The sequence below is a fragment of the Nannospalax galili genome, unplaced genomic scaffold (genome assembly GCF_000622305.1).
Source record: "Nannospalax galili isolate Female #2095 unplaced genomic scaffold, S.galili_v1.0 scaffold251, whole genome shotgun sequence".
NCBI classification, from domain to species: Eukaryota; Metazoa; Chordata; class Mammalia; order Rodentia; family Spalacidae; genus Nannospalax; species Nannospalax galili.
This window is the reverse complement of record NW_008329576.1, coordinates 1,684,986-1,709,672: the sequence shown is the minus strand read 5'-3', so window position 1 is coordinate 1,709,672 and position 24,687 is coordinate 1,684,986. Positions and strand designations below refer to the sequence as shown.

Below are 24,687 nucleotides of genomic sequence, written 5' to 3'. Positions count from 1 at the left end.
CAGCCCAGTCCTTACAGTGCTGTAGAAGCCTGGTGGCCTGCCAGCTCTCTGCTATGCAGCCCATGCTTGCCCAAGCTCACTTTGCAAACACTGCTCCAACACAGCAGCACATCCCCACTTCAACCTTGCAAATGCTGTATCTTCTGCCTACAATGCTTGTTCATGGACAGTCGCATACCATATCTGGCTTCTTATTTCCTTGGTGACATTACTCAAATGTCACTTTCTCAAAGTGAACACCCTATCTAAAACTGCAGCAACTCCCGCCCCCCGCCCACGAATTCTTCCTACTGTATCCGGTCCCTGCTTTATCACTGTTTAGCATTTATCACTAATCTTCCTTGAATGCTACTCTCCTAAGTTGTTAGTCTGTCTTCCCTGCTGCTTCATGGGGCAGGGATTGCTATGCTTTGTACACAGCTTTATCAACAGCCTCTAGAACCCTCCTGACACACAATAGGTGCTCAATGAATAACTGTTAAATGAATTGCCACATACTCCAAAACAAAACATAAAATAAAGGATTATTCATAATAACTCTTCCCCACCCCCTAAAGGCCCACAGCGCCCAATGCCAACAGAAGGGACATCCCTCCTCCTTTAGGGAACAATGAAATGAGGGGCAAAGTACAGGAGGAGAATTCATTTAACTAAGGCTTACTATATCAGGAACTTCACAATCACAGTAATCTGTATTTGCCAACTATCTTCAATTGCAGGTTATTCACCATGATCCATAAGGTAAATATCATTATCCCCACTTTATAAGGAAGGAAACTGACTCAAACAAGTTAGATAATCTGCTCCATTGTTGTAGCTAATGGTCAGGATGTGGGCAGGGCTCTGCAGTCTCAAAGGCTCTGTTCTTTCCCACCACCACCCCCCATTCTTTTTTGAGGCAGGGTCTCACATAGCCTAGACTGGCCCCAAAGACATGTCACTCTGTAACCAAGAATGACCTTAACCTGATCCTCCTGCCTCCACCTCCTGAGCACTGGCCTTAGTCTGCTCATTCTACCAAACAAGGGGCTGGACTAGCTGCTCACCAAATCACCCGGAGGAGGAGCTCTTTCTGTTCTTTCACAGAGGTGTTTGGGACCTGTGCATCAGAATCTCCATCGGTGGCATGACCACCATGATGGATCTGATGGAACCCATGCCGAAGGCTGCTACGGTATGCAACATGACCAGAAGAATGCTACCTGTTGAGTCTGGCTTCCAGGTGACTGCTAAGATACTCTGACGGGAAGATGGTGTGTTCGAACACAGAGAAACTAGATACATGATTCATTGCCAGTGCCAGTTCGGTCAAGTTTAGATGTAGTTTGTCCATGCTGGAAAAAAAAAAAAAAAAATGAGCCTTGATTATAGGTCTGGTGCTGTCTGTTGGTGTCTGGAAGGAAGGAAGGGTCAAGGCTGAGTTCTTCAGACCCCTAAATCCCCTGGGGGCTACTCAGCCTGGACCAGTACACACTGATGTACTGCAGAAACAAAGTAGGAGATCACACCTGTGTGCTTTCCCATACTCTCATTCCTACCCCACCACTCTTTGTGGTTCCTGAGCACCTTCCCTCTTTCCTTTTCTCCCTTCCTTGACGCAGCACCCACTTGGCCCTTCGGGGGCCCAGGTCCTTACTTGGTGACAATGCTGCGGTTCTTCCGGTGACTCTCAGCTCCTGGTTTGTCCCTCTCAGGCTCCCCTTTCCTAGGAGCCTGCCTCTGCTTCATGGTCTTCTTGTTCTTGGCCTTGCTGATGGTGGTGGCACAGTGCTTGGGCAGAAGCTTTGAGAGAGGCACAGAGAAGGGGAGACACAGGGTCATTGCTGACAGCTATCAGAAGGACTCTGTTATCATCAGCTTCTCTCTCGCTCACTCTCACTCCTGCTCTCTTCCCTCACCCTCACTTCTCTTTCTCTAATGAGGGCTTTTTCGAATGTGCTCACCCCTTTCATAAGTATCTCCTCATGTACAGCTCATGTACAGCCTCAAAGTCCTAAAGTGGTGATGTATTTCAGGGAGCAGAGCATTGCTCCCCTCCCCCAACCCACCCGCCCATCCTGAGGCCTTTCCTAATAGGAAAACCTGAGGAAACAGCAAAATCTGAGAACTGCACTCGCCACGCTTTGTAGGGTCTTCTGGCATGGGAAAACAGTGCATTTTTGCTAGATAGAACAAACCTCTCACTGGCTGCAGTTTTTCAGATGCTGTCTTATATAGATATTTGCCCTCCAAAATCTCAAAGTTCACATGTATCCAATATTCTCTCCCTGTTTCTTCTTTCAAAAAAATATATTTCTTGCTAGCTAGCTCGCACATGAGTCCTTCATCTCTTCTCTGCTCCAGTTATCCAAACAGAAAACACAAGACATTGCTGAACAGTCATGCATTGCCTTAGGGAATCACCTTAGAATTACTTTTAAATCGAGGTAAGTGTCACACAAGAACTTGGAAGGTAGAAGCAGGTGGACCTCTGTCTATATAGTATATTCCAGGTCAACCAAAGGATACACAGTGAGACCCTGTCTCAAAAAAAAAAACCACAAGAAAACTAGCTTTGTTACTTTGTCACACCTTCTCTTCTTAAATCCAAACAGTTGCATTAAAATCATCTATTCCATTAGTAATGGCGTAACTGTTACTCAGAATGTTATCGCTGCAGGGAGCACTCGTTCAGTTGAAGCATTTCTATGTGCAAACAGTTATTCACACCAGGGCTTGGTCCTCACACAGCACTGAGTAATCCTCTACCTGCTTGTCGGACATACTTATATTGAATGAATACAGCAGCAGTGAGCTCATTTGCATATCTTCTGTACATTAATCAGTTGCATTCTTTCAAACATGTATTTGTACTTTTCTCTTAAACTCAGACAGTCCCCAAAGCAGGGATCAGGTGCCTTCATTCTTGGTCCCCACCCTAAACTGTGGGTCTAATGAGTTGGTATCCGTAAGCTCCAGATAATATAAGAGCTCACATTTTTATTTTATTTTTATTTTATGTGTATGAGTGTATTGCCTACATGTACGTAAGTGCACCTGTGTTCATGCAGTGCCTATGGAGGTCAGAAGAGGACATCGACTTCCCCAGGAACTGTCGCCATGTGGGTGCTGGGAATTGAATCCAGGTCCTATTCAAGAGCAGCCAGTGCTCTTAACCACAGAGCCATCTCTCCAGCCCCAAGAGCTCACATTTATTAAGTGCTGTATACTAAATATTTAATGTATTCTATTTAACTTAATCCTTATTACACTTCTGTGAGGGAAGTATTTTTATCCTTACTTTATACTTAAGAAAATGAAAAGATTTAGTAATAATACAACTGTGTATCTATACACCCACATTTATACACACTGCATATGTACACCACACACACACACACACACACACACACACACACACACACACTGTCCTCACCTACCAGCTGCTACAAAGTCTGACTCAAAGACAGGAAGGGTGGGTAGTCTGGGAATTCTAAGGCTCCAGAGCAATAGCAAAACTAGTTTGTCATTTTCAATTTTCTGAAATTTAGGTTGAGCTAATCATGACCAGGTGCTGTGAGTCAATCAGGAAGCAGAGAAGAAACCAGAAGGTACAAAAGCAGCTGTGAGGATCCACACCGAAGTGCTTGAAAACACCCGTTCAGCTGCGGACTGGGACACAGTGAACAGAAGGATGGGTCAGGACAGGTGATCTGGGGCTGCGTCCTAAGCATGTGTGTACCAGGCCGAGAAGAAAGTTAATTCACCTCCCTAAACTCTTCAACTGGGGCCCAGATTTTGCTGCAGTACAGCAGCTCACTCAAGTAAGAGTGCTTTCAGGTGCTTCCATCCACTGGGCGTGTGCAACCCATGCTCACAGGCTACATGCAGCCATGGGTAACTATGAATACAGCCCAGCACAAAATCGTAAACTTACTTAAATCACTGAGATGTGTGTGTGTGTGTGTGTGTGTGTGTGTGTGTGTGTGTGTGTGTGTGTGTGCGCGCGCGCACGCGCGCGTTTTAAGCTGGCTGTGGAGTTCTCAAGCATGAATGAGCTTGGAAGATGGCGAGGTCGTGTCACCATGTGAAAAAGTTGGATACACCTGATTCTAGTCCTAAGAGACCAACGAGTGAAGTGTCTACACTGAGAGAGAACTTCCAAAAGCCCTTTCCTTACTTGAGAGGAATTTAGCCTGTGAGAGAAAAAAGGGTGGCCAGAGATGAAGGCAGAGAGCGAGAAAGGGGACGGGATGGGGCGGGGGCCACCTGCTCGCTGAGGTTCCGCTGCTCAGCACAGATCTCCAGCACGCAGTTGCTGGTCTGCTTGGCCAGCTCCTCCAGGAAGGAATTACAGTGGTGAAGGCCATGGTTCTTCAGGTGGGGGTACTGTGGGAGAGGACCAGGGAAGAAACATCATATGACGGCATTCCTCCTCCCGACACTGCTATCACCCCCTTGCCTGACTATCCTCTCCAACAGAAGGAGAAACTGAGGCCAGGAAGAGAGAGCACATCCTATACCAAACTGAAATGTCTCAGGACTCACACCTCATACTTACACACATGCTCTCTTTCTGGGACCAAAACCAACCCCTGGAACTGTGTTCAGGAGAAAAATGACATGGAACTAGAGAAATGCCAGGATGGGCAGTCAGTATACCCACCTCCTCAGGACACATCTCATGAGTGCAGTGGGCAAAGTGAGCGCAAATCAGGGGGAACGCAATGGCGTAGCGTAACATGGTAGGTTCTTCCAGGGTCATAGCAAACATCTTCTCAAAGGTGCGGAGATGAAAACTGTGGAGAAGAGCAAGGACACTGAAAAGCCGGGTTTTGAAACCAGACCTTCTGACATGGAGATAATGTTCACTCTTACAAAAGGTAATTGTTTTACAGTCAGCACACCCTCCTAATTTCCCTACCCTGGAAGCAGAAGGGAACCAAAGAAACTTAACCTTTCCGACTCTCACACCGGACTCCAGGGCAACTCAGTAAGAACCATCTTCCCCTTTGCACAGAATTTGCAATTCCTCCCTCACAACCATCACCTGATCTGGGCCACTGCCACCCCTAATTTAGAAGTCCAAAATTCACATCCCCTCCTAATAAAAGGACACTCAGACTACCGTCTTAGATTAATTCCTTGAGACTGATTTTTCCTTCACAGGTTTGTGTCTTTAACATATGGATATTATATCTCCCCATTTATACTGACTGCAGGAGTGGCATGTCATGTTTTGATTTGTTTCTTTGATCTTTCAAAGAGTAGAGTTATATACCATAGTGGTCACCTAATTAATGCTGAGGATCATCTGTAGAAGACAAACTACATGTTCATTCTCCGATGATTTTCACTTTCCCACCATTAAATTCTCATGACTTTCACGTTCCTTGTTTCATTTTTATTTTACTGCTTTGACATAATGTCTCACTCTGCAGCCCACACTACCCTAGAATTCACTATATAGACTAGGCTAGCCTCAAACTCACAGCATTCCTCTGCCTCAACCTCTCAAGTACTCATATTTATTTGTTTGTTTGTTGAGGCGGGGTCGCCTATAGCCCAGGCTGGCCTTGAACCCAAGTATTACCTTGAACTCCTGATCCTCCTGTTTCTACCTTCCAAGTGCTTACATTACAGATGGGTGCCACCACAACTGGTTTCGTGTTTCTTTTAAATCACAATGTCAGGACTGGAGAGATGGCTCAGAGGTTAAGACCACTTGCTGCTCTTCCAGAGGACCCAAGTTCAGTTCAAATGGACTGATAAAGAAGGCAGAATCAGCCAGGCATGGTGGCACACTCCTTTAATCTCAGCACTCAGAGGCAGAGGCAGACAGGGCTCTGAGAGATCAAGGCCAGCCTGGTCTACATAATGAGTTCTAGACAGGTGGGGCTACAGAGAGACCCCGTCTCCAAAACAGAAGCCAGAACCTGGACTCACCAGAAAGTTGACAGGTCAGAAGTCTCCACCAGCACTTTATCTACTGAGTCCAGCATCCGGGAGTGAAAGACGATGAGGTTCATCACCTTGGCTAAGTCGGGGTTCTCATGAAGGTGCAGGGGTGCCTTCGCCACACTGGTGTAGGCCTATGGAGTTGTTGGGAAGAGAAAAGAATACTAAATGAGATGGAGCCGCAGCCCGGGACGATAGTTTGGTCTAGGTGTGTTCTGGCTAGTCAGCAGCTCTCAAGGGTTACTTGTTCCGCACCGAAGAGCTTAGGAATTAAAGATGGGAGAAATTAAAGACACTTGTGAAGGAGGAAGAACCTGAGGATGGGGACCGCCAACAGGACCAGACCCTTACCTGTAGGCGGAACCAATCCAGCCTCAATCCAAAGAAGTCAAATTTTTCTTCATTATCAACTGTAAGAAAAACAGAAGCAATTATTACACAGCACCTAGCAGGTGGCCGCAAGGAATGCTAGGCCTCCTCAGAGCCATCTTGTCCCGTGCTCTGCCTCACAGACCAGTACTTCTAGACAAATCTGTTGACCCTCACAGGAGCCCTGCCCCCTTCTCTTGCTCCAGCTACCTTGCTTGAGAGTCAGAGAGGACAGGGTGCTGACAAACGAGGACATGATGATGGACTCCTCCTCTGGACACACAGACAAGTTCTGCAAGAGGCAGGGAAGGTGGTCAGTTCATGTGGGTTCCACAGCGGAAGGTGAGACTCAGGTTTTAAGGAAGAGGAAATGCTGGCTTCGGAAAACAGAAAAAGCCAAGCCAGGGACAGGCAGAGCTTCCTAGGGCCCCTGCCACGTAACATCCAGTTTCTCTTTATTTTCTCTCCCCTCGTTACATAGTTTCACTTAGAGAAAAAAAATGTAGATTATTCATCTTTTTAAAACAAATATAGAAGGGGAAATCAGGCTTTCCAGCACCCAAACTGCAGAGATTGAGCCACTGTAGCTCAGAAAAGAAAAATGACCAGGGAATATCCCTGGAAATCTCCAAAGTGTCGTCAGTGGAACAAACCTGAATGATATCACTGAGCACAAGGGCATCGAATCGGGCCAGGTACTGAAGGTGGTATTGCTGAATCACTTTGACGTGTCTTTGGACAAGAGCCCTGACCTCTTCCAGGAGGAAAAGCAGTTCTGCAATGCTCCTGTGATGAAGAAAACAAGAACAGAGACAGGTGTGGGCCAGAACCATGAGTAGGGACACACAGCCATACAGAGCAGGAACTGAGCCTCCCAGGGTCATTTGATGCCTCCCTGTTCCCTTATCCCTGTCTAAGGACAAGGTTCTTAACTGAGTACTAACGAGTCAATGTAATCCTCGGGTGTCTTTGTCTTGGTAACATTTTCTGTATGGCGAACCAGCCAGGTGACCTCATCACGAATGAAAGACAGGGCCATGAAAGCAAAAAGAGCCTAAGAGAGGACCGAGACCGTTAGAATGTTCCACTTAAAACATGGACTTTAGTGTGGGGCTGTAACTCAGTGGTACAGTGCTTGCCTGGTATGCACAAGGCTCTGGGTTCAATCCCCAGGACAGAAAAAAAAAAAAAAAAAAAAAAAAGGCTTTAAAGCCCAGAGAAAACTATTGCGACTAATCCTTATGCGGATGTAATTGTGCAGCCACACCAACAGCATCTGATGACAAGCATATCAAGCCTGCAGAAAGGTTCCACCACATGACCCAGAATCTGACATGCATGTGTTGGCCCTGGCTCACAGGTAATACCCCTCCTTCCTTCCTTCCTTCCTTACAAAATTAAATTTTAGAAATACTTAATGGGGGGGCTGGAGAGATGGCTCACGGGTTAAGAGCACTGAATGCTCTCGCAGAGGACCCGGGTTCGATTCCCAGCACCCACATGGTAGTACGAACTGTCCTTAACTCCAGTTCCAGGGGAATCCAAAGCTGTCTTCTGACCTCAGTGGCACTGCATGACACATACATGCAGGCAATACACTCATACACATAAAATAAAATTAATAAAATATTTGAAGAAAAAAAAGAAATACTTAATGGATATTTATGTGGCTTAAAACAGAAAGCAAGCTCTGTCATCAATTAGTTTACTCAAATAAATGATAGGCCAACTACACAAATAGCTATTAAATAATGTGCTTTGATAATGTCAAAGAAAGACATGTAAAACATTCGGAAATTCTCAGAGTCATGGAATCAGCAGAGACACATACAAACTGATCACAAGAGACTTGAAAATAGGGCTGGAGAGCTGGCACAGTTGGTAAAGTGCCTACCACAGAAGCATGAGGATCAGAGTTCATCTCCCAAAACACACATGAAAAAGCCATGTACGGTGGCCTGCACTTATAATCCCAGTGCTCAGGAGACATTTGGATCCCTGGGGCTCATCAGCCAGCCCAGAAATGCAGCATCTCATGAATGACAAGTCACTCCCCACAGAGACATTGGTCATCACGCCCTCCCAACAGTTCTCTTGCCTTAGGACCCAGCAGCCCTGGCTCATCATTCAACACGGTCTCCAGCTCCTTCACAGCTGTCCTCAGAAACTGCCGTCGTTGACAGTGAAACTGGCCACTGAAAGAGGAAAGTGGAGAATACTGTCCTTCCCTCCCTTATACATCCCCTAGAAGTAGTGCAGAAAAGAGCTGCATTTAGGAAGGGGTGTCAGGCAGGAGGAAGGCTCCATGCTACACTTCGACTTGAGAGAAAATACAAGCTTAGATAGGGTAACAACAGGTTCTTGGGCTGAGGACGCAAATCTGTACAAGAACTCAGTGTGGCTGCAGTGAAAACAAGTCTGGGGGTTCCTATTCCAGCCCCCTCGGAGCCCACACCCCACCCTTACCTGTTTGCAATGACATGTTCCTTGCTTTCTTTGATGTCCGCCACTCGCTTGCCATACCTGAGGATTGACAGGAGCACAGCAGGGTTGGCCATACCACCAGTCTACAGGCTACAGGAAGCATAGCCAGCCCTCACAAGCAGGCTCTTTCAAGCACACTTCTCACCCTGGTCTATGCAAACAAGACTCTGAGCTTAGAGATCATCCATGCTTCATTTTGTGAAGATAATTCATGTAGGAGCAGCACGAGGTTGTTTGATCTTGTCTGTTTATTCATGTGTTCTTTCATTTGTTCATTTGTTTATTTGTTTTTGAAACAGGGACTCACTATGTATCCCTGGCTGGCCTTGAACTCGCTATGTAGACCAGGCTGGCCTCAAACTCAAGAGATCTGTCTGCCTCTGCCTCCAGAATGCTGGGATTAACAACGTGCACCCCAACCACGTTCTGATGATGCCTGCCTGTCATCTCAGCACTCAGGAGGCAAAGGCAGGAGATTCGCAAGTTTAAGACCAGTTAGGCATATATACAGAGTCTCTTGTCTTAAAAAACAGCCAAAAAAATTAAGAAGCAGAAGGATGGAGGGGAGGAAGAAAAGAAAGGGGAAAAGAAAAGAGGAGAGGAGAGGAGAAGAGGGGAGGGGAAGAGAAGAAACTGGATAGGATGGGAAGGAAAGGACTTGCCAAGGTCAGTCATTTTAGCAGCAAGGATGGGCTGAACCTCTTCTCACACTGTGCTCCTGCCTTCACACCTCCCAGTCAACCACTCTTCCAGATTTGGGTGGGATGAGGAAAGGGGGCCCACAAATTCCACACCACTCCTGCTCCCAAGTACAAGTGTTACTCAGGCTGTACCACAGGCCCATCCCCACCCACTTTCCCTTAGAACTTAACTCACCAGTTATCTGTTACTTTCATCTCTCCCTCTCTGCTGGCTTGTTCACCTCTCTGAACAAACAAGTTCAAAGCCTCTCATATTCTGAAAACCCTTACTTGACCCTGACGGACTGAACTTCGCCCATTCTCCCACACCACCAGCTCCTCCTTTCCCTTCCTCACCTCTCATTGACCCTTGAATCCCACAAGGTCCTTGACACTTAACAAACTGCTCTCTCTGAGGTCAATGTGAACTTTTGAATCACCAAATTAAATAACCTTTTGACTGCTGCGGTTTGTCTGCAGTGTTTGACCATCTCTTTTCCAGTAGCAACCTGCGCTCAGAATCCCAGCAGTAAGTAGACTGGCCTCTGAGTTTCATGCCATCTTTCATCCTCTGTCAGCTGCTGCCACATTCAGAGGATTTTATAACCGCTCATTTCCCTTCTCCAAGCCACTCCTTCACAGAACTTAGCATAAAAATCAAAGACATGAGACAGCTTGAGAGGGTGGGTTCTGGCCTTCATCAGTGTAGCAGCTGTGATCTCAATAGACCACCAGAGAGTGCTGGTTCTGCCCTCCCTCTGGCATAGGGACTGAGAACGCAGGGGACTGCCTGAAAGCTCCCGGATCCTGCCTCCCAGTGGTGATAAGAGTTAAAGCAATTTGGGAGTCTTTTAGATAGACCCACTGACGGGGTACCCCAGTTGCCTCACCCTGCGTCCCTGTTCAGCATGGAAGAAGCCAGAGCGGTCTGCGTCCCTATTCCCTACTGGCAATTTGGGTAACCCCTTCAGAGGATGGCATGATAAGAATAAGAGGTAGGAATTGGCTAGGCAGTTAGGGTAAAAAGACCCCAAAGAAAAGTAGACAGTTTCTTGGCTAAAAGTCACAATGTCCTTGGGCCGCTTAACAACATATTCCATTCCAAAGGCCAAACATGTCAAAAGCATTTGGGAGCTTGTATCTAATCATTAAAAGATTTTAGGGTTACCTCTTCAGAGAGGGTAATGTTAGAGTAGCAAAAAGCCCCATTAAAAAAAAGAAGAAGAAGAAAGAGTACATGAAGTTGTCAGGAAAAAGTGATGGGGAGATACGGGAGGAGTTGGAGGGGAGGGAGTGGGCATGGATTTATCAAAACACCTTATATGCATGTATGAAATTCATGTATTCAAAGACATTTGGAACTGAAAAATATCTCAATTAAATCAGGGTTCAACTCTACAGTATTACTGGTGGATAATTATTTCAACCTCTACACAGTACAGGGGAAGGACACAGGATTATGAGTCAAAAAAAAATCTAGAACTGCTTCATAATCCCACCTCTTATTAACTGAGGGACATTGAAACAGAGCTTCCTGTCTTCTCTTTTACAAGAGTATATTTATTAATAATTACTAAGTTATCATGAAGATAAAATCAGATCATTTAAGTCAAATAACTTCCTAAACAATAAATCATACATATTAGCTGCTGTTCTTGGTAATGGGGAACTGAACAACCTTCCATCTCATTAGAATATGTCTTTATATATATACACATATGTATATGTCTTCATATACATATATATGACCATTTCCTATGACTTCTAATTATTAATCATCAACTTATTTTCTTGTTTAAAAATGACTTTTTATTTTGTTATTGTTTCTTTGTTCTTTAAGATTTTTGTTTGTTTTCTCCTTTTTTTTTTTTTTTTTTTTTTTTTTGAGACAAGGTCTCCCTGTAGCCCAGCTGACCTGAACTCACTATGTAGACCAGGCTGGCCTTGAACTCACAGAGATCCGCCTGCCTCTGCCTCCCAAGTGCTAGGACTACAGGTCTATTCTCCTTTTTGGCAATTTTTTTACATTTATTTAATGATTTTGGGGGCTGGGATGAACATGTGCCATGGCTTACATGTGGAGGTCAGAGGACGGCTTTCAAGAGACACTATTGTCCTTGCAACATGGGGATTCCGAGGATGGAGCCCAGGTTGTCAGGCTTCACAGCGAGTGGCTTTACCTGCTGAGCCATCTTGCCATCTTGCTGGCCCTTTGACAATTTTTTTTTTTAACACTGATCACACTCAGTTGTTGAGGAACCACTATTCTTGTATATTGTGTTTTGTTATTATGGGGTTATTCTTTTGTGTCTTTAAAATGCTGGGGATGAACTTCAGGAGCTTGGGCATGCTATGCAAGCACTCTAACACTGAGCCACATCACCAGCCCCTCATATATTGTTAATAAGATAATCTGGAAGAGGGCAGAATCTGGTAAAAACTATTAAAATATGGGTTGGGGATATACTCAGTGGTAGAGTACTTACCTAGCATGTGAAAGACTCGGGTTTGCTCCCCAGCACTACCAAATAAAAGAAGGAAGGAAGGGAGGGAGGAAGGGAGAGAGGAAGGGAGGAAGTTTGAAATGTATTTGTCCTCCACACATCTGAGAATTTACCCTACAGAAACATTTGCATGTGTTCACAAAAAATATATGTCCCTGGATGTTCATTATAGCATTTGTTTATAATGATCTTTTAAAATGGAAACAGCCCAAACATCCATCAACAGGAAATTAGGGAGCAGCAAGTAATAGTACTTGCTGTGCAAGCTTGGCAACCTCTGATCCGTGCCTGGAACTCAGGTAAAAGTGGAAGGAGAAGACCAACTCCACAAAGCTGTTCTTTGACCTCCACTACACAGCGCGCACACACACACACACACACACACACACACACACACACAAATAATCATTTTTTACATTTTAATAAATATAGGAAATTGGAATCTGGACATGGTGGTGCACACCTTTAATCCCAGCACTCGAGAGGCAGAGGCAGGTAGATCTCTGTGAGACTGAGTTCAGTCTGGTCTATATAGCAAATTCCAGGCCAGCTGGGTCCCAGGGAGACCCTGTCTCAAATATATATGCATATATATGTGTACATATATGTTTATATATATGTATATATGTGTGTGTATATATTATGTATATGTATGTATATATATACATGTATATATATATATGAAATTAGATAAATAGGGACTGGAGAGATGGCTCAGCAGTTAAAAGCACTGACTGATCTTGCAGAGGACCCCGGGTTCAATTCCCAGCACCCACATGGCAGCTATGAACCATCCTTAACTCCAGTTCCAGGAGAATCAAAGGCCCTCTTCTGACCTCCGCAGCATTGCACGACATGGATGCACTCACATACATGCAGGCAAGACACTCATACACATAAAATAAAAATAATAAATAAAATATTTTAAAAGTTATATAAATAATGTTAAAAACACATAATGGAATATTGTTCAAAAGAATAAGTCTCAGGGCTGAAGAGATGGCTCAGTGGTTAAGAGCACTGACTGCTCTTGCAGAGGACCCAGGTTTGAATTCCAGCACCCATAGGTGGCGGCTAACAACTGTCCCTAACTCCAGTTACAGGGGCTCCAATGCCCTCTTCTGACCTCCACAGGCAATGCATGACACGGGTGCACTTACGTACTTGCAGGCAATACACTCATACACACAAAAGAAAAATAATAAATAAAATATTTTAAAAAGTAGACAAACACACATTGAAAAGTCTCAACAGAGTGTGGTTGCTCATGCCTGAATCCTAGCACTCAGGAGGCTAAGGCAGGAGGATTGCCACAAGTTCCAGACCTGTTTCAAGCAAATAACAACAAAAAGAGAATAAGTCTCTATAGACTGATATTCGAAGATATATAAAACACAGTAAAAAAATCTGTAGGTATGACTGGACACTGATTTCTTTGATATGCTGAATAAGATAATACCAGTAGTGTTCTTGGTAACCACTTTTTTTATTTTGTTATAAATTTTCTAATAAAACTTTTAAAATGACTAAATAACTAATTTTTGAAAAACTGGTGTGGTGGTGCCCACTTTTATTCCCATCATTTGGGAGGCAGAGACAGGTGGATCTCTATGGTCTACATAGTGAGTTCCAGGCCAGCTGGGGCTACAGGGAAACCCTGCCTCAAAACAAAACAAAACAAAAAACTGCAGATATAATGTAGACTGTGGATCCATGACTTTTCAAAAACTTATATAAGGTTGAAAATCCATGCACATTTTTGTGCATGTACACAGACACACACACACAGACACAGACACACACACACACACACACACACACACACACACACGCACACACACCACAGGAAACTGTTCTGGAAATGAGGTTCTGTATTTCTCCTGTTTCTAGATGTTTACTTGCCACTGGAAATAAATTAAAGAAATCTGACCCTCCCTTCACTATCACACTATTTAAATGAGTTTCTTTTCTCCTAGTTGCTCCTAAACCCACAGACCCAGCTTTCAACTTCACCTCTCACTGGAGGCTGTTCACACAAGGGCACTCAAATGACCTTTGTAGCCAAATCTGTGAGCTTTTCCTGTCCTCATTTCAGCATCCTCTAGCAGCTCTGGGTCCTTCCTTCTCCAGATGCTTTCTTCCCTGGCCTTCTCCCTCTTCTTCTCAATGTCCCTGTAGGTTTCCTTGCTTCTGCTTGGCCCTTAAATATCAATATTCCCAAAAGGGCTGCTTCCTCGCTTCACAAGTTCTGGAGCAACCCCATCTATTCTGGGGGTTTTGATTACCATGTCATTAACTCTCATCCAGTCCAGACCTCACACCTCTCAGTTCCTTGATCACATAACATAAAGCCTGACACCTAGCCTGGATGTCCTCAATACATTTCAAGTTCAACTTGTTCAAAACTGAATCCAACACCCAGTGTGGTGGCACATGCCTTTAATAGAACTCAGGAGGCACAGGCTGGTGGTTCTCTGTGAGACTGAAGCCAGCTTCATCTACATAGCAAGTTCCAGTCCAGCTAGGACTACAGGGAGACCCTGTCTCAAATAGACCAAAACAAAAATCAAAACTGAATCTACAACCTTTTCCTACAAACTTACTTTAGTTCACATGTTCTCTACCCTAAGGAATGCCAGATGCACATTCCAGAAATCTTGACAGCTTCAGTTCCTCCTAATTTACTTATTCCCTGCCTCTAGTTTTGCCCATCTGATCTTTTTCCCCAGAGCAGCAATCTTTTCTAAAATGCAAATATGATCGGTTCAAATGCCTTGTTTGAATTCATTTGATGGCTCCTGACCCTCTTAAGGGCAGATTCAAACTCCAAGACAGCATACACAGCTCAACTTACTGGTCCAAAACCAAGTTTCACAGCTTTACCTTTGTGGCCCAAGCTGTCCCAGCTCTGAGCACATGCTCTCTTGCCTCAAAAGTTTGAGTTTCTCTACCTAAAATACAAGCTCCAACTGTTTCACTCATGTCTACCTGTCTCCAGGTTTTTGTAGATCTTGCAAGACCAGTGTAAGTGTCCTTTGTGCCCAGAGAAGGGAGATAGAGAAGAGGAAGACAGAAAGCCACCTGAAGTAAGCGTGCAGGTCAGTCACACGGTGGACAAGCAACCACGTGGTAAAAAGGGGGCAGAGAAAGCTTCAGAGAAAGAGTAAGGAAGCCCAGAGTGTTAGGGGAAGCATGCTTAGAACAGAGAAAGAATAGAGTAATTCAGAAAAGTAGGCAGACTTACGAAGCCACGTGGCTGTGGCCATGTAAATAGCAGCCTAATTTTTTTTCTTTTTGAAACAAGATTTCATTGTACAGCCAAGGCTGGTCTCAAACTTATGATCCTCTTGCCTCAGACCATGAAGGCTGGGATCACTGGTATGTGCCACCAACCTCAGCTTGAGACTTCTTTTTAAAGACAAGTACATAACACAATGTACCAGGCACTTTTTATGCACCTACATGTAGGAACTCCATCAATCTTCAGAACCCCAGGGTCAGTCATAAAGAGGTACCACTTTGTTCTGTTGTGGTGGTGGTTTAAATGTAAATGTCCCCTTATCGGCTCCAAGTATTTGGACATTTGTTCCCAGTTGGTGGCACTGTTTGGGGAGGCTTTAGGAGTTAGGGCCCTGCTGGGAGAAGCATGTCACTGGGGTTGGATTTAGAGCATTCTTAAGCCTCACCAGATTTCCAGCCACACTCTGCTTCCTGTGCCTGCTTGAAGATGTGATCACTCAGCTTTCTGCTTCGGCCACCTCTGCCGCTATGCCTCCCCCACCATTAAGGACTCTAATCCATCTAGAATCATAAGTCAAATAAACTCTTCTTTCTATAAATTGCCTTGGTCAGAGTAATTTATCACAGCAATAGAAAAATAACTAATACAGTTGTGGTTTGAAGTTTTGTTTGTTTACTTGGTTGGTTTTGTTTTGTTTTTGAGATCTAGCCCAGGCTAGCACGGAACTCACTATGAAACAAGCCAAGGGTAACCTTGAACTCCTAGTCCTCCTACCTCCACCTCCAGAATGTTTGGATTACAGGTACATACCACCACACCTGGCTGGGAGGTACTATTTTAGCCATGTTTTATAGATAAGAAAATTGAACCAGTGGCATAGAGAAGTTAAATGACTTGCTCAGGGTCATACAGCTAGCAAGTAGCACAGCTTGAATTCAAACCAGGCAGTCTGGTCTCACCATTGATGCTGTTACCTCTACGATAGCTTATTAATCACTGTATCCCTAAAACTCCAGTGAGGCACCTAGCAAAGAGTAAGTGCTCAGTATTTCAAAAGTGAGAACTAACCCTTACCAACCACACTTTGTGGGGGGAAAGGATGATGTTGAAGGGACTATAGCTCCTAAAAAATCAGTTTAGATTTCATATCTCTTACCCTTTCAGGCTGCTGAACAGGTCCTCGGTGACCTTGTGCACCTGCAGCACATCCTCCCGGATGAGGGTGATGTACAGAGAGCCCTGCAGACACAGCTTCCACAGTTTCTGGCACTGGCTGTTGGAGTTGAGGCACCCGTGACAAAGAAGAAACCCCACTGCAGGTGGGTAAAGCACAGAGGAAGGCCTTTAGAGGACGCTGTCCTTTGGGATGCTGCCGTGCCCTTTCCCAGCCACTCCCACAACTTACTTATGATCCATCGCTCCATCACCTCCACGGACAGATACTCACAGGCCATCTACAAGAAGACAGGCAAAGAGGGCCAAGCAGATGTTTAGGAGTTCTAAAGAAAGGATAGGGCTGACAAGATGGTTCCCCAGGTAAAGGGGCTTGCCATCAAGCCTAACAACCTGAGTTCAAACCCAGAACTCACATGGTGGAAGGAAAGAACTGACTCACACAAAGTTGTCTTCTGACCTCCACACATGTTGTGGCCCAACACATACACACACACATACACACACCAAAATAAATTAAAATGTAGTAAAAGGGGCTAGAAAGAGCACTAACTGCTCTTGCAGAAGACCCAAGTTCAGTTCCTAGCACCCACATGGTAGCTAGTCATCTATAATTCCAGGATTTGACACCCTCTTCTGGCCTCTGTGGGCACTGCACACACATGGTACACTTACATACATGCAAGCAAAACATTCATACACATAATAAAAATAGATAAATAATAAAAATGTTAATGTAACACAAATTTTGGGGAAGAAAGGTCAGGGTAGAACTCATGTGTAGTATGCACGAGGCCCAGGGTGCAATCCCTGGCATTAAAAACAAAGAAACAAAAAGAACTTTTCTTTAACCAGACTGGATTGGGGCGCTTTGATGAGCCAACAGCTGGGAAAGCTGTCAGTGAAGAAGGGGCAGCCCTGGGAGGGGAGTAAATGTGTAGGACCCAGCTGACAGGAGGGACAGGTTGGGCCGACAGTGAGGACAGACAAAATGTCTCACATAACCTTTCATCAACAGTGAGATCCTTTCACTAACGGGAGAAAGTCTCATCTCACAATATCATCTCTTCCTCTTTGGGTTCTTTAATCACACTTGAAACATAAATCACTGATTTGGAACTTATCACTGATCTTATACTATTAGTTACATTTGTGTGTGGATGCACACGTGTGCAGGAGCACATATGTGCAGGTACATGTGGAGACTAGAGATTAACATCAGGTGTCTTCCTCAATCTCTCTCCACCATATAATTTTTTTAAATTTTTAATTAATAAATAAATATCTTGAAAGTTTTTGATACCTGGAGCATTTTTTTAAATATTTTATTTATTATTTTATGTGTATGAGGGTATTGCCTGTGTTATGTAAGTGCACCAATGTCATGCAGTACCTATGGAGGTCAGAGGAGGGTGTTGGGTCTTCAGGAACTGGAGTTACAGATGATTGTTAGCCACCTTGTGAGTGCTAGGAATCAAACTCGAGTCCTCTGCAAGGGCAGCCAGTAAGTACTCTTAACAACTGAGCCATCTTTTCAGCCCTTCCACCGTATAATTTTGGGACCCAGCCTCTCACTGCAGCCAGAACTTACTGCCAATTGGCTAGACTGGCTGACCCGTGAGCTCCAGAGATCTATCTACCTGTCTCTGTCTTTCCAGTGCTGTAATTACAGGCACAAGCCACTGTGCCCAGCTTTCAAGTGCGTGCTAGGAATCTGAACTCAGGTCTTCAAGATTGCATGGCAAGAAGTTTTGTGTTTTGTTTTGTTTTGTTGTTTTTTTTGGTCTTTGGAGAAAAGTTCTTGTTACAGCTCTATAACCCGGCTGGCCTCAAACTTGTGGCAATCCTCCTGCCTCTGTCTGCTGAGTGCTGAGACAACAGGCATGCCCCCACCATGCCCTGCCAGCTGTATGTCTATGGTATATTTTCATTTTTGCACTGTAAGTTAAGAGAAGGCATTTGAGACCACAGTAGCAGAGTAGTTGAATAACAATATTCATTGGTGAATTGACTCCTAATGACTTTGTTTCTTTTTTGGCTGATTGGTCGGTTGTTTGAAACGCGTCTTGCTATGTAGCCCTGGCCTGGTACTTGCTACGCAACCATGGCTGGCCTTGAACACACAGCAGTTCTTGCCTCAGCTTCCGAAAAGCTGGGATTACAAGCATGTGCCACCACACCCAGCTGACTCAGTGTTATACAGTCATTAATTCTACAAATACTAACTAAATTCCTGCCATGAGCAAGCACACATTGAACATGGTCTAATCAGAAGCTCTACACCAATCATGACTTTTTAGCTACAAGAAGAGAGAAACCTAAAGGCACACCCTAGAAGAAAACTAAAACATTTTGGGTTAATGTTTCCTGAAAGGGGCACCTTCCATGGACAGGGGCTTGGCAGAGAATGTCTCTCCTAACAGAAGAAAAAGGGAACTCACTGTGTCTGAATTGGCAGGGTTAATCATGGCTGGGGGGCTGCTGATGAGACTTAGAAGCTGGGCACTGCGCCACTGCTCAGCCCCCTGGTTCCTCCGAGCAAAGAGGAAGTGCAGAGAGAGGAGGGCTCCACTCACGGCCTGTGGGGAAAGGCAAATAAACCCTCAATGTCAAAGATGGAAATGAATGCCTCTGCCTAAGAGATTCTCCACTCTCAAAAGGAGCTTGCCTTTGTATGAGGCCCAAATTCTTCCGTCAGCTTCTTCAGAGGATGGTCATACTCCAAGACCATCTGACCCAGGCGAGCAAAACTGGGGTCACTGGAGGAAAGCAAAGGAGAGAGGAGTTCCAGGCCTTTCCATGCATATGAAAGCCTAGGGTGACATTCCCTACCACCTTCAAAGACAGGTACAGTAACCTGTGAATTATTTATGCCAATGCCCACTGCAGGCTTTGGTGCACTAAGCTGCTGTTAGAAATAACCGTACAATTTTGGAAGGGCCCATGAAAGTTTCTTCTTTTCAAGCTAGATTCATAATAAATGAAATCTATAAATCTGCATTTGCTAGTCAATATCAAGTAATACCCCTGGGCCCAAATCTCTGAGCCATCTAAAAGGGCAACTAACTAAGCATTCAAAACTAGCAGATACGGCCTGTGCCAGGACATCTATACAAACATGGAGGAATTACATCACACACAGGACATCATGCTGTATCCCTCTCTTATCCTGGTCTTTTTTCAACATTTAAATACTTACATTTGCATTAATGAAGGGAGGACAGAATTGTAGATAATCCAAAATTCATATCTAGTTGGCTTCCACTGTATCCCTAATATGTATTATCTTACATTACTTATTTCTCATGGCTTAAATTTATTGGTATTAGTCCTACCAATATTAAAAAGAATTGTCTTTGCCTTTATAATAACCTGAAAAGCAAAGTGAAAGCCAGGCTGGGATTAAAAATAGATCTGATATAATACAAAGTGGATAATCCACTGGCAGAGACTCAAGAGTTAACTATGCAAGTCACACACTTGCAAATGTGAAAGTGGGCTTTACTCTGCCCAGGACATCATGTGGATTACAGGTTCTCATATGAGAGATCATGGCATTAAGTTCCTTTGTCCGCCTGTTCCTTGAGGCAGCACATGTGAGGCTCTTCATTGCCTTTAACTCACCTGTGCCCATGGAGCATCTCATGGGCACAGTTGTACGTGCCAATGAGTATACGGCGATCCTCAATCCGTGACAAGAGTAAAATGACCGAGGTGTAAGTCACAATCAAGTCCAGGTAACTCCGCGTGAAGTCAAAGTTGAGATTCTGCAAGGAAAATACATAAGAACCCCAAGAGCAGTGTAGTCAATTAATCTGGACCCCCAACCTACTTCTCCAATCATTCTAGACAGTACCAAACAGATACAATTCTGCTAGGAGCAGTAAGTGACAGTACTGAAGACTTAAAAAAAAAAAACTCAGGAGCTAAATATGAGCTCAAGATATAAGGTAAGCCCAACATGGTGACACCGGCCCATTATCCCAGCTACTCAGGAGACTGGGGCAGGAGAATTACAAGTTCAAGGCCAGCCTGGGCACCTTAGTGAAACCCCATCTCAAAATTTAAAAGTAAAAACAAAATAGAGCTGGAGATGTAGGTCAGCACCTCCATACATGCGCTGTGGCACACGTACATCACCTCCCCCACCCACTCACACACATACACATAATAAATTAATTTTTATTTGAAAATAAAAGAATTATAGTCCCGACACAGAAAAAAATTAAACAGCCATTCTTCCAGTCCCATCCTACTGTACACTGTCTCAATTAGACCTGGCCTTTTCTTGAATTCTATTCTACAACAGAAGAAAATCACAGAAGATCTTACGATATCAAAGTGACACTGGCAGGCATCAATGGTGTTGAGAAGTTCATACACATGATCCTGGGGGTAGAAGTGAAGATGATAGTGAAAAAGAAGGTGATTTGTTCTACTAAGATAGGAGGTGAAGGAGCCGCTTTCCTGGAGGCCCGGAGAACCACAGTTAGGGAATAGAGGCATTGTCAAAGGAGGGAAAAAGTTCCTCCTCCGGAAACTGTCAGTGGCTCTGGTTGGGCTACCTGCCAATGCCATGTGTTCACAGGCACAAGGCACTGCCATAGAGTGTACACTGCCCCTGGGCTTATCATTCCTGGGCCTCATTCAGCCACAGGATGAAATGAAACAACTTAGAGAAAAGTCTACCAATTTTTTTGTAAAACTGATACTCTTTATAAAGAACAAGAAGATAGGAATTTAAAGGTTCCCCATATAAAGAAACGATACACATTTAAAAAATAAAAAATAGATGTGTGAGGCCGGAGAGATGGCTCAGCAGTTAAGAGCACTGGCTGCTCTTGCAGAAAACTCAAGTTCGAATTTCAGCACCCACATGGTGGCTAACAACCATCGATATCTCCAGTTCCAGGGGATCTGACCCTCTCCTCTGACCTCCACAGGCATTGTACAACATGGGGGATGTGCTTACATACATGATACTTATACACATAAAAATAAAAAATAATTAAAATTTTAAAAATGAATAATTAAAAATAAATTAACAGGTGAATCATTGATACACAAAATAACATAAATAAATCTCAAAACATTATGCTGCATGAAAGAACCCAAATACAAAAGAATGATTGTAAATTAGACTCTGTTTACCTGAACCTCCAGAAAAGAAACATCTGTTCTAGAAAGCAGATGAATAGTTGCCTGGACCAGGAGTTCAGGGCAAGGATTGGCCAGAGGACAAAAAGGCCCAGGCACCTTTAGGTGGTGGAAATTTTCTATCCTTTGCTTGTGGTAGTAATACACAAGAGATATATTTGTCAAAGCTTATTACAATGTGTAGAAAGCTGGCCATGGTAGCACTTGCTGCAACCCAGTGCTCTAGAGGTAAACTCAGAAGAATCATGAGTTAGGCCAGGCTCCTCTCCCTGACTTCACCAATGCCTAACCACAGCTCTCAGTTTCAAGATAAATACTTTCTGGTCCAATTCTCCTTCGAAACTTACAGGCTCCATGTACCCACTTCTCTCTTCATTGTGCAATCTAATAAATGTCCTAAATTGTCTCCCTACGGTTGCCCCAGGACTTCTGAGGCAGCACCCACATACTCATTCATCATTGGAAGAAATTTTAAAATACTATCACAAATATAGATTGCTCAGAGGGCTAAAATGTATATTCTTTCTTAAATATATAAATAATACATGTTCAACATAGAAAAATTAGAAAATTCAAACAAGTTTAATTTCAAGGCTTTGGTGGTATGGTGATGGTGAGATAGTGTATCAGGTAACCCAGGCTGACCCCAAACTCCTTCTGTAGCGAAGGGTGGACTTGAACTTCTAAGCCTCCTGCTTCAACCTACCAAGTGCTAGGATTATAGACATCCACCACCATGCCAAGCTATTAATTATTAGTTTGGGGTTTGGGGCTTGAGGGTTTTTGAGACTGTAGTCCTGGCTTGAGTTTGCAATGATCTTCCTATCTCTACCTCTCCATTGCTAAGACTACAGGAATGAGACACCACCATGCCCAGCAATTAATTAGTTTTCTTTTTATCTTCGTGCGTGTACTCATGTTTATGTGTATGAGTAGAAACAGGCAGGTACCACAATGGGAATGTGGAGGTCAGAGGGCAATCTTTGTAGTTGGTCCCACCTTCCACCTTGCTTGAGACAGGTCTCTTTTTGGTCACCACTGTGTACAACAGGCTAGCTAGCATGCAAGCTTCCAGGGCAGGATTCTCCTGCCTCACCTCCCATCTCACCAGAAGAGCACTGGGATTACAAGTGTGCATTACCTTGTCAGCTTTACTTGGTCCTAGGGATCCAAGCTCCTCCTCACACCTACATGGAAAACACTTTACCCACTGAGCCATCTCCCGGTCCCAGTTTTTTTAATCATCTTTTTTATTTTTTGAGGCAAGTTCTCCCTGTAGGCCCAGCTGGCCTGGAGCACTCACCATGTAGACCACACTGGCCTCAATCTCACAACAATCAGCCTGCCTTTACCTCCCAAGTACAAGAATTAAAGGCATGTGACACCAAGTCCCCACTGTCCAGGCCCAGTTTCTTTATAAATAAATAAATAAATAATAAATAAATAAATAAATAAATAAATAAATAAATAAAATTTTTATTTTATGTGTATAGAGTATATTGCCTATATGTGTGTAAGTGCACCCATGTCATATAATGCCCACGGAGGTCAGAAACAGGTGTCAGATCCCCTGGACCTGGAATTATGGATAATTGTTAGCTGCCATGGAACTTGAACCCAGGTCCTCTGCAAGAGCAGCCAGTGCTCTTAACTGCTGAGCCATCTCTCCAGCCCAGGCCCAGTTTCTTTAAGACCCTCAAAATCCCACCATGAATTCTATGTGGTACCAATCAAAATTCAAAATTTCCAGCCTTCTGAGTTGGGCATGGTAGCATATGCCTTTAATCTCAGAATTTGGGAGGCAAAGGCATAAGGATCTCTGTGAGATCAAAACCAGCCTGGTCTACAGAGCAAGTTCCAGGCCAACTTGGAGCTACAGGGAGACCCTGTCTCAAAAAAATAAAGAAAGAAAAAAGAAAATAAATTCCAATCTTCTATATACGCATATTTATCTATGTAAATACACGTTTTAGAGACACCTTACTTTCAAGCTGTATTGTAATTTGCTCTTCTATTAAACAGTATGTGAAGAATGTCTTTGCATGCCAACTTAAGTAAACATATGTCATCATCTTTAAAAACGCATAGTATTTGTTTACAGGGTACTCTGAACTTTTAACCAAACCTCTGTTTTATTGGCTATACCAATTATCAAGTTGTCACTGTCACAAGCAATGCAGCAGAGTATGTTCTTGCACATAAAACGTTGCACTTCTGTTTCCTTAAGACAATTTCTAGAAATAGAATTACTTCATTAATTTTTCAGATTTTTGAAACATATTATCAACTTGCATTTCAAAATCACTGTCTGAACTAATTTTTAATGTTTTTTAATTTACAAAAGCGTTACATGATTATCCTTTAAAGCCCAAATAAAATATAACTTGTATACTACTGCCATCAAAAGCTTTCACCAAGACAAACCAAGCAGAAAGATATTCTGAAAATCAGCTTGCCTAGACTCTTCAAAACAGTCAGTGTCATGAAAGACAAACAAAGGCTTGGAATTACTATAAAGACTAAGGAGACATAACTAAATCCAATGTGAATATGGGTGACATATTGGACAATAATATTGCAGCAATATTACATCACCTCAGCAAGATAACTGTACTATATCTATGTAAGAAAATATTCTTGCCTTTAGCAGATGTATACTAAAATATGCTGAGAAATAAATGCCATGACATCTGCAACTAAATAAAATGGTTTGGGGAAAAGCAAATAATAAGCAATGTTGCAAATGTTACCAAATACAAGATCCAGAAGAAGAGCAGAAGAATATTTATTACAGAGCTTGACTGCCCCTATCCAAAATGCTTAGGACCCAAAATGTTTTCACATCTTAAAGATTTTCAGATTTGGAAATATTTAAATGTACATATAGAATATCTTGGCGGCATTGACCCAAAACTAAATTCCAATTTCACTTATGTTTCATGTCCTATGTATGTAGCCTAAAGATAATTTTATGCAACATTTTTCTTGTCCTTGTGTTAACTGCTGGCAGTCACATAAGGTCAGATGTGAAATTTTTCACTAGTAAGAATCATGTTGGTGCCCAAGAAGTTTCAGATTTTAGAGTATTCCAGATCTCAGATTTTCAGATTAATGATGACCAACCGCTACATTAGGTTTTTTT

The 24,687-nt window shown here is 43.5% G+C and overlaps 1 protein-coding gene across 1 annotated transcript in view; it reads right to left on the bottom strand.

Annotated features, from left to right (window-relative positions):
- The window catches only part of Nckap1l (NCK associated protein 1 like), a 52,431-nt gene that overhangs the window by 21,609 nt on the left and 6,135 nt on the right, over window positions 1-24,687 (bottom strand). Inside the window, exons 4-20 of the mRNA XM_008839224.3 lie at window positions 20,721-20,777; window positions 20,013-20,155; window positions 19,057-19,147; window positions 18,830-18,967; window positions 16,621-16,669; window positions 16,372-16,528; window positions 8,773-8,829; window positions 8,405-8,501; window positions 7,251-7,360; window positions 6,960-7,092; window positions 6,517-6,598; window positions 6,289-6,347; window positions 5,926-6,071; window positions 4,646-4,778; window positions 4,249-4,368; window positions 1,637-1,782; window positions 1,203-1,334 (exon numbers count right to left, since the gene is read on the bottom strand). Of these exons, the coding sequence (XP_008837446.1) occupies window positions 1,203-1,334; window positions 1,637-1,782; window positions 4,249-4,368; window positions 4,646-4,778; window positions 5,926-6,071; window positions 6,289-6,347; window positions 6,517-6,598; window positions 6,960-7,092; window positions 7,251-7,360; window positions 8,405-8,501; window positions 8,773-8,829; window positions 16,372-16,528; window positions 16,621-16,669; window positions 18,830-18,967; window positions 19,057-19,147; window positions 20,013-20,155; window positions 20,721-20,777 (1,850 nt within the window). The remainder of the gene's footprint in view (window positions 1-1,202; window positions 1,335-1,636; window positions 1,783-4,248; window positions 4,369-4,645; window positions 4,779-5,925; window positions 6,072-6,288; window positions 6,348-6,516; window positions 6,599-6,959; window positions 7,093-7,250; window positions 7,361-8,404; window positions 8,502-8,772; window positions 8,830-16,371; window positions 16,529-16,620; window positions 16,670-18,829; window positions 18,968-19,056; window positions 19,148-20,012; window positions 20,156-20,720; window positions 20,778-24,687) is intronic.